Source organism: Vulpes lagopus, chromosome 4 (genome assembly GCF_018345385.1).
Source record: "Vulpes lagopus strain Blue_001 chromosome 4, ASM1834538v1, whole genome shotgun sequence".
In the NCBI taxonomy this organism is placed as follows: domain Eukaryota; kingdom Metazoa; phylum Chordata; class Mammalia; order Carnivora; family Canidae; genus Vulpes; species Vulpes lagopus.
In genome coordinates this window covers 74,485,835-74,499,230 of record NC_054827.1, presented here as the reverse complement: position 1 = coordinate 74,499,230, position 13,396 = coordinate 74,485,835, and the positions used below count along the sequence as shown (strand labels likewise).

The 13,396-nt window shown below is 35.8% G+C and overlaps 1 protein-coding gene across 9 annotated transcripts in view; it reads right to left on the bottom strand.

The window, feature by feature from the left end:
* The window catches only part of MCTP1 (multiple C2 and transmembrane domain containing 1), a 349,470-nt gene that overhangs the window by 154,682 nt on the left and 181,392 nt on the right, over positions 1–13,396 (bottom strand). For all 9 annotated transcript variants that reach the window (XM_041753629.1, XM_041753630.1, XM_041753633.1 and 6 more), the window contains 5 exons: positions 6,568–6,670; positions 4,717–4,819; positions 4,283–4,384; positions 3,827–3,901; positions 1,657–1,776 (listed from right to left, as the gene is read on the bottom strand). In XM_041753629.1, the coding sequence (XP_041609563.1) occupies positions 1,657–1,776; positions 3,827–3,901; positions 4,283–4,384; positions 4,717–4,819; positions 6,568–6,670 (503 nt within the window). The remainder of the gene's footprint in view (positions 1–1,656; positions 1,777–3,826; positions 3,902–4,282; positions 4,385–4,716; positions 4,820–6,567; positions 6,671–13,396) is intronic.

Sequence of the window (13,396 nt, the reverse complement as noted above, 5' to 3'; positions counted from 1 at the left end):
GTGAACTTTGATTCCCTTACAGTGAAAACACTCAAGTAGTATCATATGAATGTACCAAAGTTTGTCGGACTTTCAGTGCCTGATTTTTGTTTTTAATCAGAAGAATATTGTGAAAAAAGTCTGCCATCTTGAATGCATTTTACACGAGTGACCTCAAAAGGCAGGGGGAGTTTATGAAGACTTCTTACACAATACATTGTAATGTTAAAGCATTCAAAATGAATGTTCCTGAACAAATGATATAACTATATAGATTTCTGTTTTCAAATTTTGCAAATAGTTATGGGGAACGACTTTGGAAAGAGACAATCAAAGATGGCATCATGGCATTTTCAGGAGAATATTTCTGTGTCTGCTATAAGGCCCCATGGAACCTGGAAGTAATGGCATAAAATATACACAGAAACTCAGCATCATTTTTTCCTCATTAACATCAAAGTGCTTCTATGATAGTGAAAAATCATAACAAGGTTTGTTTACCAGTACCCCGACATATTTATCAGGTGAAAGAGCTAAATAAAAGAATATTGAAAGAGGCATATTTTCCTTTCTGAAACTTAATGATGATGGCAATCGCTTTCTTTAAAGAGACAACAACATGTCTATGGGAGGCAGGCTGCCTAACTTTCTGGTAACTTACAACACAAAGGGACATACACACTCTTTGTTCCATGTGCTCAGACATTAATGAAAGTCCCATACAAGGCCTGAGAGGAGGACAGAGCTCAAAGTGCTAAACAGATGTGCATACACTCATTTGAATGGTAATACTAAAATGTTGATTTGTTACTATAATTAAGGATTTTCTTTTAAGCCCCCATGATAAAGTCATATTCTGCTAACCTGGAAACTATAAGGAAGCATAAGGTACTCATATTCTAACAAATACGACAATAAAATAAAGGATTTCGAAAGAAGGACTTCACTTAAACTTCAAACTGAAATCCTGAATAAGCAAAACTAATGTGAGAGCAGAAAATCCCAGCTAAAGCTCAGAGGAAAGTGTTCTCTCAGATTTTCTAGCTCTGCAAGTTGGTCTCATCAGCAGTTTTTAAATAACCAAAGTAAAAGGCCACAAGATGAACATTGTTAGAGGACTATTTGGATCTATCAAATTCACACTTGTGCCTTTTTAAAAACTGAAAATCTCAGAAACAATAAAACATCTCTTAAATAGGTCACATCCACATCCAATGGACTCACATATTCAAATCTTCCCAACTGGCATCCTACTGCCAATTATTTTCATATTTTGAAAAAAAAAATCTATGGAACAATAAAATTAAGATGAGGATGCTCAAGCTTATTAGTTGTTTTGTTTTTAACACTAAGACTTTTCTTGGCTCTGTTATTGGGATTTGGAATTATGCAATATGTAAAATTTTACTTTTTAACTATCATGGAGAAAATTATATATTGGCTGAGCTATCTCGCTTTCCGGAAATCTTGGGGGGGGGGGGCGCGCGAAGTATTCTTGGACTCGGACCTTGAACGATCCATCAGGTTCCTGCCCACGGCAAATCTGTCCAGTCAAGTCTTAAAATAGGAGTTTTAAAATGGTCACATCAACATAACTGTTACTATAGCCACAGAAACAGGCAGCTATGATTACTGAATTTAATGAATAACAATGTAAGTAATAAAGAATTATCATACCACAAAAGCAGCGAGGCTCCTTGGGGGTGAATCCCAATCAAAGCAACTATTAACGTAGTATGCAGCATTTACGAGCACCATGACACAACGCTTCATTCTGATAAAGTTTCTTAGTAGCAGCTGTAAGGAAGATGAAAATATTATCAGAATTTGCAAGACTAAAAAACCATCAGATAGGGTACAAAATTCTTCAAGCTTAGTGTGATTTAAAAAGGATTCAGAAAGTTAATAAAGTTGTAAGAATATACCAAGCAATTTGGCTCACGAGTTAAAGGAAGAGAAGTATCTCTGGAGAGAGTAGAGAGGACTGAATTATAAGAGCAATTTCTTAGCTAAATTTATTTTCTTAAATAATATCATTATGTGGGTTGGGCTACCTTTGTTCCAAAGGAAAAAAAATCTCAGATTAAAAACATTTACATACTGTGAACTTAAATATACTTTTTGACTCTTAAATCTCATTGTGGTTTTAAGAGTCTTTAAATGCATTAATTTCAAGATATTTCCAAGTGAAATGGATAACTTGGAATGCTGTGATTTCACGTCTTGGAGAAAAACCTGTCAAGTGTTGCTTTGTTACAGAGAACAAAATTTTCATCATTTTTGTAGGATTGTCTCTTGTTTACTACCAATTTTTCAGTCTCTCTCAGTCTCTCTCTCAGACTCTCTCTCTCCCGTTCTCTCTCTAATTTTCTCTCTTTTCCACAATAAATTTAACCTGTATTTTCGCATTGCTTTTTCATAATTTTGGAGTTAGGAAAAAATTCATGGTAAACCAAATGCTTTACAAAATCTTTCATTTAAAAGGTACATGAGAATGGATATAATTTAAATCTAACATTTAAAACAAGGCATGACCACAGCTATGAAAAGAAGAGCCCATATATTAGATGATGGTAGAAAAAATGATCTATAGCTGTGTTAATAATTAGAATACTATGTCTGCAGGTTAATATTTTTCTAATGCCAAATATACTTTAATATTGACCTGATATTTTAAAGAAGTACTTGTGTAAACCTTCCTGAGGTCATATGGAAAAATATGTATATTGTGTGTGTGTAGAAATATAGATGCATGTACATGCATACCAGTTTTAACAAGTTGTTAAAATTGAAATTCTTTCAGGAAAAGAGTCACCCTATTTGTTTCCTTCTTTCCTTCCTCCCCGATCACCTTCCCTTTAGAGCTCCTTTTATTACTTTTATCTATAATTGTGAAAAAAAATGTAATCTGTATATCTGTTTAGATAGGTATTGCATTTGTAATTCATGCACAGTGTCTTTAAACAACCAAAGATCCCACTGTTTATGGTGAACTGATTGGATTAAAAACAAAAGTACTTTTAGTCTTCTAATAGCACAGAAAATTTGTTAAATATTTTAACACACATGAATAAGTTCTGTAAACTCTATAGCCATAGCAAAAACATTTTATTTTAGCTGTGTTAATTGGAAGTAAACATTTTTTTAAAGAGGTAGCTTAGCATCTTTTCTTCACTTGATATCAAACCTAATTTAAATCTATGTCTAATTACAAGGTATCAAACCTTATTTAAAATTTCTTTGTGACAGAAAAATCAGATGTGCTGACTTTCTATTTTCTTAGCTCAAAGTGCCAATAAAAGTTCACTTCTAAAAGACCATAGTCAAAATCTAATTAACAGGAAGGTTTCCCTTAAAAGATGGAGCCCCCCTCTTATGGATTAGAGGGAAGAGCTTTACGCAGGGCTCGCTTTACACACACCTGCATCATACCTGTGGGTGGTCTGGACGTATATTTGAACCTCAGCCTTTGGTGTTCTCATTTACACATTCCATGGCAATCAGACAGTATTTTATGTTCAAAACGATCATTCTTTTGCTAATGCATGAATACATATCCATCCTACACAGCCCCTACAGTATCCCCTTTCCATTCTGACCACCCCCATCCAATGTATTAGTTTGGTATTGCCCTTGTTTGATCTTTTAAGGAAAGGAAGGGAAGAGAGAGAAAGAAAGAAGAAAAGAAAGAGCCATTTCACATAAGTAGATGACCAAAAATTCCATAGTCTTCCCCCCCTCCGTACTTCCAAAGTTTATTTGAATTTACCTAGATGTTTTACAGATATAATCAGGTCTTCCCAGAGGGATTAATCTTTCCTTGCCTTTTTTTTTTTTTTTTTTTTACCTGTTTAGAGAGTCTGTTTTCCTCTTCAATGTACTTCTGTTCTTTGGGTATTAATGTTCGTAAGCTGGCTTTCACCTATACATCAACATATGTGTCTGTTATGGATTAATAGATTAACAAACGTTTACAAGTTTTTCACGCAGTTCAATTTGCCATAATTCCTAAAGTTTCAAGGTCCTGGCTGCTGTGCTCATAAAATATAAATGTATACAGTTGCACATGCATGTGCTTCCATTTCTTACGCCGGCAGGCAGCGGCCAGAGCACAGCGGCAGTGGCAGCCGCCAACTAGAACAGAAAGTGTGGGTGTGCCAGGCAGTGGCAGAAGCGTATTCTCCAGGATACATCAAGGTTTAGAGAAAATGAGGAATGACAGAAATTCTCTACAAATCAGGAACAAAAGCTTTCATGAAACTGAACTCTTTAGCAGTACAAAAAAGCCAAAGTTAAGACTTACAGCATTAAAAATCACATCTATTTCAAGATAGATGACCCCCTTTGTTGGCCCTGTCAGCTGCTTGTTTTTCAAGACGTAGGCTTTCTGTTCACCATTTTGAATCTGCGGGAAAAGGACATGACAGCCGTCTGTCTCGCGGTCTCCACTGAATACACTCCCTCGGTGACCTTTGACCCCCAGCTGCTGAAACTGACAGAGAACCCAAAACAACTGTGGCAATTCTGACAAGTACCTGTTCATTACCAGGATCAAGTCTGTCAGGAAAAATTAACTATCATGGGATTCAACATGGCCGTGAATTGAGTATGTTAAAATTTTTAGTGTTCTTATTACAGACCTTGGTTGAGAAATGACAGATACAGAGCTGAGGGTTTTTTTTTTTTTTCCTTGAGCAAAAGCAACACAGAGCAGTGTGTCAGGTGAATAAAACTTACAGACAGCAATGGTATAGCAACTTTGCCCAGAAAGTCAGCACTTCGATCCCGATCTTCATCATAAACTGTCACTTCAAGAACTGAATGGATATCTTTAATGTTGCTGCATAATAAATATACGTAAGAAGAAAAGACTTCATCAGTGGGGAACAAGAACAAAAATGCTTTTGAAAATTTAGATGGCTCCAGCTGATTTTGGGGTGGCTGTATTATTCTGGATGCTATTTGCATATCCACATATACAAGGTAGCTTGGTTTTCTGACAGAATTTCCCATAATGCACCTTAGTCGACTACAGTGATGGTTCTATTATCTGAAACTTTGAACACCATCGTAATTTCAAGTTATAATTTTTTAATGAAATACAATTTTCCATCTGGATGGGTGCAGAGTAAGTTATTATAAAAAAAACATCAGTAAGTGGTACTGATGTTTTCGAGACTTTCTCTTCTTACTATTATCACAATAATTCCTACCTTCCTATTAACCCCGTGTAAAACTCCACTAAATTTGACATCAGCAAGAGTCAAAGTATATTTCATAAAATTTTTCTTTTTTTGTGAGAGTAGGACCTACCTCTCCTTTGTTTACAGTTCTTAGCAAAACATTGATTTATTTCTGGTAGGTTTATACTAAAAATTAACCGGCACAGAAAACAGGATGGAGAAAATGTAACATTGATAGCTACTGTACCACCCCAGGATTTAGAAATTAAACAGTGTTCCATTCTGTTCCAAAGACAACGTATGTTAATAAACAACCGTGCGAGCTCTTCATTTTTGTTTCTGGAAAAATAAACCCCAATTGCTGACAGCATTTATTCTTTGATCAAACTGTTTACCAAGAAAACATGAATTAAGAGAAAACAAAAAAAATGAATATATTCATTACTGAAAGACTGCAGCCACATGTAAGAAGAGGCTTTATCAGGGCACAATCAATTAATGGCTTTGATAATAATCAAACCTATTCATTCAATTATGCATTCGAGAGAAAAACACTCTCAACAACCTTCTTAGGAGTGCAAGTCTCCTGACCAGGCTTTCATCTCTTATAAAAATGTGGAATTCCTTAAAGATAAATTGGTCAGATAATTAAATCTGATTAGTTACTGGCTCTTAAGCAGAGACATTATAAGAAATTAATGAGGAATTTAGCAGTTTTCATATACAAAAAAAATAAAACTATGTTAGAAAACTTTTAAGAAGTACTCTGGAGAGTTTTCCTTTGTTCAGAGTTCATTTGTAAAGCCCAGTTTAAAACACACACACACACACACACACACGGAATTTAGGAGATACTATGGTGCAGATTGGCAGCTTTTATAGTGTGTGCTCAAAAGATTTATGAACTTTTTTAAAACAAAAGGAAAAATAACCTGAATGGTGTTCTGATAACCAGGACAATACTTAATATTCGTATTGTACTAAAATGCAACAAAGCAAAACTAAAGCATCTCTGAATTTGAGACTGGATTGTTTGCTGATTTGAGCAATGGAACAAATAGAGCTTTGTCCTCCCTGTTGTCAATGCAGTTGGGGAGAATTTCAATAGAAATTATAAAAGGAAGAAGCAGTATGACAATTCAGTTAATGGGAGCAAAATCCTTAGTCGAACCATAAAAATCACAGCTTAAAAAATATCTGTGAAAACAAAGAAAAATGGAATACTCTTTCCCCAGGTTTTGCTGTCAGAAAGGTAATACAATTATGATATTCACTGTTGATAGCAGAGACAGTCCAGACGCAGAGTCGCTCATCAGTTAAGAATAAACACACACACACGAATATCTCAAAAATAAATATTATTAGCTCCATTATTTGAAATGAGCTCGAGGTAATGATTACTTACAACGTGAAGATTTTGTTCCACTCAGGATTGAGATTTTTGTAGACAGTGTGTGTCAGCAGCCTATCATTGTTCAGTTCAACTACACAAAATGGGTCACTTTTACCTACAAGAGATTGGGGGGAACAATTTTAGTATAAACAGCATCCACATTTTGCAGCATCATGATCATGGCCCCATCGCCTGTCTAAAAAATGTTATGAAAAACAGAAAGTAACATATGGTTTAAAAAATTTAAACACAACATCAAAATAGAATTAGATGTAACTGGAGAGTGTTAATCATTTTTGTGACTCATAGCAAATTGGAATTTTTTACTTTTAGTACAAATTATTAGTAAAAAATTTACTTTTTAACCTATTACATAGCTGGTATTTCAATTTGCACTTTTTTTTTTACAGAAATAGCAATAATTATTATGAGAGAAAATGTGATGCATGTTCATCCCCTATAATGATCATTTGAAAGGCTCAACATCTTCACTTTTACGCCTATATTTTCCAACACTTCTGACTCATTAGTAACTTATAACAGAAATTTCTAAACAAATTTATTTTGGGAAAACTGCTAATTACAGAATTACACCATTTTAACGTGACTTTAGATTCCCTCCTGAAATATCTCTGGCATCACAAGAAGGTAAATTAGACCCTCAGAGGCAGGAAAAAATTCCACCACTTGAAACTTAACCTCAACAACCAATCTGCATGTTAAAGAGCAGTATTTTTTTCTGTCCACTGAGAGTAAAGAATTTGGAAGCTATCATCTGTTTACAGCGACTCTGTTCTGCCATAATCAAATCTTGTCCATTTGGCAATTATATTTTGTGATATCCTCAATATTTTGTAATGTCATGTCCTGTATTATAAGAACCCCATAAAGTCAGAGGCTCTATGGGGGCAGCATTAATGATATTAGTGCAGCATGTAATTTGTTTGATACCTTATACAAATGACAATGAAATCAATATTTAGACAAAGCTGTCCAGAGGTCATATCTTTTAAACTACAATATTGATTTAGACTACATAAGAGGTTAATGTGCATATTATTAACTTTAATGATAAAGAATAATTGTTTTAAATGCATTGTGAATTGTAGTCACAGTAGTTTACACTTCTGTGAAAGCTTAAATATCATTGAAGATTTTCAATTAAATTTTAATAGGAAGGAATTCATTAGCTATCAGTGACAGATAAGCCATGTATTCCCACACAGCCGTGTATTTACTTTCCATATTATAATTCTTAAAATGAGCCGTACAAACTTTGACTCACCTTTAGTTTAATTTTTTAGTTATATAATAAAAAAAGAGTAAATATATGTGTGTTAGTTTAGTGGCCTCATATACCCCAGGATGTTTGCATAATTTAGTAGTATGGTAGGCTTTTCAATTTTTGGTCTTGGAAACAATTTTGAATAAAGAATAGAGAATGGAAAGTCTTAGATGTGTGGTGAAAATTTTATTTTTGCTTTAGGATCTGTATTTTTCCTTTTTTGTTTTTCTTTTTATCATACACACATATACACCGTGGAAGGCAGAATTAAAAAAAGAACAGTTTGTTCATTAATACACAGTGCAATAGGTTTTATTTGCCACATCAACAATTTTCTTTACTTCCATAGAATTCGGGTACAAGCATAAAAAGTGGGTTCAAACAATTTCCAACACCTTACTCATTCTTAAGGCCCATATTAAGTCTTTTCACCCTATTTTGTGCTGAGTCATATGCATACCATAGAAAGAGGACACTAACTACCACCTCACATCGTTTACAAAAGAACTGAAAAGATAAAACATATCTACCTGTAATGATCAGGGAGAAAATTAAAGCCGTATTTAATAGAATTCCATGTCAAAAGAGTTACAATTCCACCATCGCTTTGGACAGAACTTTAGATTAAGTGATTAGTGCTGGAAACTTTCACTTAAAAGACAAGTGGAGTGCTCATACTCTTCCTGGGACCTCCTTTTAACTTTTCTCATATATGAGATTGTAAAACTCAATTTAGTTAAAAAAAAAAAAAGACTATACAAAAATAGCACTACTGGGCATTTGTTTCCTCATTTTCACTTGCTTGACTTCAATGACTATTATATTTCAGTTGGCTTGGTTTTACTTGCCCTCAAGTGATCACCATGTGTAACAGATTCAGTCAAAACTGTACCACTTCTTCAATAGCAAGACACAAGAACAGACCCCAGAGACCAGTATCTTTGGGAAAAAAATTTATTCTATCTTATTTTGTTATTATTTCCCAGGATGGAGCCCAATACGGGAGTCAAACTCATGACTCTGAGATCGAGACCTGAGCTGAGATCAAGAGCTGGATACTTAGCCAACTGAGCCACCCAGGTGCCCTGAAAAAATAAATTTACTTTAAAATTCTACCAGCAGAGGATGAAAATCTTTACTTGATTTTTTTTCCCACAGGATTTACATTCAATTGTGTTAGAGACTTTCAACCATGTGGAAAGTCTCTTAAATTATCACCTTCTCTGTTACTTTATCTGTATTTGCTGACAAAAGACAGGGAGTCTTAAAGACACAAAACCTGTTTTTAATGATTAACACTTTCCATATCTTGTTAAGTAACGAATCCATTTATCAAACTCTATGCCCACAAGGCAGTGGTTATCCATACTTTCTCACCATGCAGTTGATTAGATTTCAAGATCATTCCTGGGGGAAAACCAGTATCTGCCATCTACCACCACGTTACTTATTGTCTCTCTCTTTTCCATTAGAATGAAGATATTAAAGCCTCACCCACCAAAAACAGTGTGGGTACCTCCTGAAGCCACTTCTCAGTCATTTTGCTAAATTCCAGTGGCATTCCACCATTGGCAAAAATATTCTATGTACCAGCTTATAACTTGAAATTACCTGCTAAGCAAGGTAATTTTTAAGAGAGCATATTAGACACTGTGCCAAATGTAGTGGTGCTTACATTAAAAAAAAAGAAAAAGACACTTGTACTTTAGGTCAAGCTACTATTTAACAGAGTTTTTATTAAGTATATTTACATGTGGGATGCCTAGGTGGCTCAGGCGGTTAAGTGTCCTACTCTTGATTTTGGCTCAGATCATGATTTCAGGGTCATGAGATTGAGCCCCACATTGGGCTCAGCACTCAGCTTGGAATCTGCTTGAGATTCTCTCTGTCTCACCCCCACTCTGCCCCTCCCTGTGTGCTCTCTCTCTGTCTGAATAAATAAATAAAATCTGTAAAAAACAAAAAACAAATATATATATATTTATATTTAAATAAAAGGCACCAGGCAAGCAAGCCCTCTCCCAATAACTGTGCCATATCTTAGTCGTTAGTAGGCCACACACATGGGAAGAGCTGGCTGTTGTTTTCACTACAGATTCATTCACTCAACAAGTAATTATTACTTACTGTGTACCAGGCAGTGTTCTACGAGTTGAGGTGCTAGAAGTGCATAAAACAATAATAATAATAAGCCTGATCTCGTGGTGTTTACATTGAGGAAAAAGACAACAAACACATACATTTTATGGTATTTTTAGTGATAAGTACTACAGAAAAATATAGGAAGGGCAATGAGGAGTGCTGATACGTATGTGTAGCTTTTAAAAAGACTGTCAGAGAAGGTCTCCCTGAGAAAGTACTATAAGGGCAAGGAAACAAGGAAATGAAAAAAAGCAGGGGATGCTCTGGGCTACCTAGAACAACAGATTGTGGGAAGATCAGAGAAATGGCTGTGCATGGCATTTCCAAGAAACCAGCGTGACTGAACGAATGAACTGGGTGTAGGGGAAGAGTCCTGGGTAAGGTATGGGGAAGGTGGCAGGTGTCTGTAGGATATGGCTTTCTCTGGAAGAGCTAGAAGAAACTTTTGGATGTATTTGAGCTGAGGTGTGACATGATCCGACAGCTGCTATTTGGAGAATCAGGTGGAGAGAAGCCAGTGGAGGAGGTAATGAGAAGAGTTAGGAGGATGTTATGACAATCCAGGTGATGGAAAGTGCTTGGATTCTGAATATACTTTAAAGGTAGAACCAATAGGGTCTAAAGATGCCAGTAGTGAACAACCTATTATGCCTGATACTGTTATTTGCTGATTGAAAACAAGTACTGAGCTTAGCCAAGTCAGTCTTTTTTTTCCCCCCAAGGACAAGAAGCATTCAACACAGTACTTAGGGTAGCTTTTCTAGAATCTGGCAAAGAGGAAAATTTACGCAAGGAGAAAGCGGCCAATTTTATATTTAATTTCTATTCATCTTTTCCTTCTAAAAAGTTATGTTTTTACAGTTATCAGTAATGGATGCCAACATCAGGTCTTTATACACTATGTTATTTTCAACTAATTTAGAAAGTATCCTTCTGCCACTGCATGATTCAAGGGTAATTAAAAATTAACAGTGATTTCAACCAAAATAATAGTAAACGTACAATATCAAATTCTATAAACTTACCACTAAAAAGCATTCACCATAGTTTTATTTTAAAGAAGTGGCTACACATAGTTAATGTGCTTATCTGGCTTGCTAAATGATGCTTTAAATGACTGGCTTTTCAGTTCCTAAATTTTGCAGCCTTGATTATGTGCCACTTAAACAACTGAAAACAATCACAGAAATACCAGTGATGGACCTAACCATTAATTATCTCCTTAATTATTCCTGCCTTTCATCCTTTTATCGTTCTAGTTAGACCTCGTGATATGCTGCTGTGCTTGCCGAGAGTATCTCAGGAGTGGGATTGACTGCAGAATCAGTGTTGACGTCTATAAAGCACACTGTATTCGGCAAAGCTCTAAAGAGTGATGCAGAGCTGCTCCTTGTGATGATTTTACTCAATACTGTATGGCTAGCAGTGCAAGGAATTAAGGCAGCATCCAGAGTTGAAATGCATTTTGTTTCTGATTATCTCTGGCTATTTAAACAGCCTAAATGTATGGAAACAGATTATATAACCTTTCATCTTCCTCTTAGCCATTCTTGTCATAAGACTAAAGCTAACTTGTGGGTACCACCGGGCTTTTCCTTAACTTTCACCAATATGGCTAAAAAGTGCCTATCTCTCTTTCGCAGTGCAGAAAAATGAAGGTTTGGGTTTGGATACAAGATAGAAATTGCAGCAGTGCTGGTGAGGATTGGAGGAGTGAGGCTGATTGCATTAACCACCATGACAGCTAAAAGAGAGTCAGCCTTGCTTAAGAACATTGCAATTTTCCATGTTGACAATTTTCTGGAGAGAAATAGGAATACCTTTTGAAGCATTCATTACTTATTGAATGCCTGCTCTTCTCACCCCAGAATTATAAGTATGATTAAGACATAGTCCAGCACTCAAGGCACGCACAATTTAGTGGGCATGATAGGCATGTAAATACACAATTATAATGCAGGACTGTAAGTGCTGTAATAAAGGTAAGTGAAGGGTGCAATGGGAGCAATGAGAAAGAAGCATATCATTCTCTAACTCTAGAACAGGAAGGGAAAAGGAGGCGAAGGCTGTTCTCCTCAGTGGATGTGATGACCCTGGTGATCTATGGTGATTACACATCTCTGTTGCCAACAATTTTAGAAGAGAAGGACAATTACCTAAAAAGAAGACTTGAACAATTTATGATAAGGAATATTTAGCTAAATTTATTTCTTTATCCCTTTGACAGGGACTCGATAACATAGAAACTTAGATATATGTTATGTAGTGACTGTAAGATAGATACTTAAAAATATCAGGTTAGGACTAACGCCTTTATGCATAATCTAGTTAAATACTAGGGGCTATTTTTTCCCCTATGAATTTTTATAGGGGAAAAAAATCTCCCAAGGGAATTAAAATTAGAGATCCCTCTATCTTAACTTAAAAGTAACTCTATAACAAAATTTAAAGCCTATACTCTAATACTTAAATTCTTATGGCGAAAAGCCATTCCTACAACAGTAAAAACAGATGTCAGGATTGTCTCCAATGGGCATCTTTTCTGGCAGTCTTCAAAACAACACTGAGGAATGAATAGGATGCACTGACTGGCTAATTCTCTCTCACTCTTAGCCCTTGCTCTTTGAGGTCACAACGCTGACGTGTTTATAAAGAACTGTGGGAAAGTCTGCACCACCCTGCTTGCTTGTTACCTGTTATGTGAGCAAGTGGACGACTTCAGTTTGTGGAAACTACTGGTTTGAGCATTAAAGTCACTCAAAAGATACTGAATGATATTCTTGCTCCCAGAATAGAAAGTTAATCCTGATCCATCAGTGGTGGGCTTTGTCCGGGGTCATTTTGCTGCTGACAAGTAGCACAGTTTGCTGGATGTGATGTGTTATAGAAATGTGTGTGTAGGGGGGGGGTACCCAGTGACCACCTCTTTGTTGTCCTGTCTCTGAAAACACAGAAGGCTTTCAATAGCATGGAAAGCAATTCATATCCATTGGGGCCTTTTATTTGGGGCCTACCTTGCACAAATTAAGCTCCTTGGTTTAATTTCCTCAGGTGTCACAGTCTGAAATGACTATACTTTAATCTTTTTTTTTTTTTAATTATAATCAAGATTGCCATCTGTCCTTTCCACAAACTGGAATTTCAATCATAACATATAACAATGTTGTACGTAGATGAGGGAATTCCACAGGGTCCACCAAAACAAAAAGCAATGTACGTTGGATATATCTTCCAATCCTTCCCTTATCACTGGAGATGGGGTTTTGACCTTTGCTTTTTTCATCAACTGACCTAAACATATTTTAAACATCTGATTGGTAGAAATACATTAACTGACACTCCTCACTAGGTTCCCACTGGGTCTGATTCTGGGACTGAGCAATAATAACTGGGCTTCCCATTTTTCACTAAGTC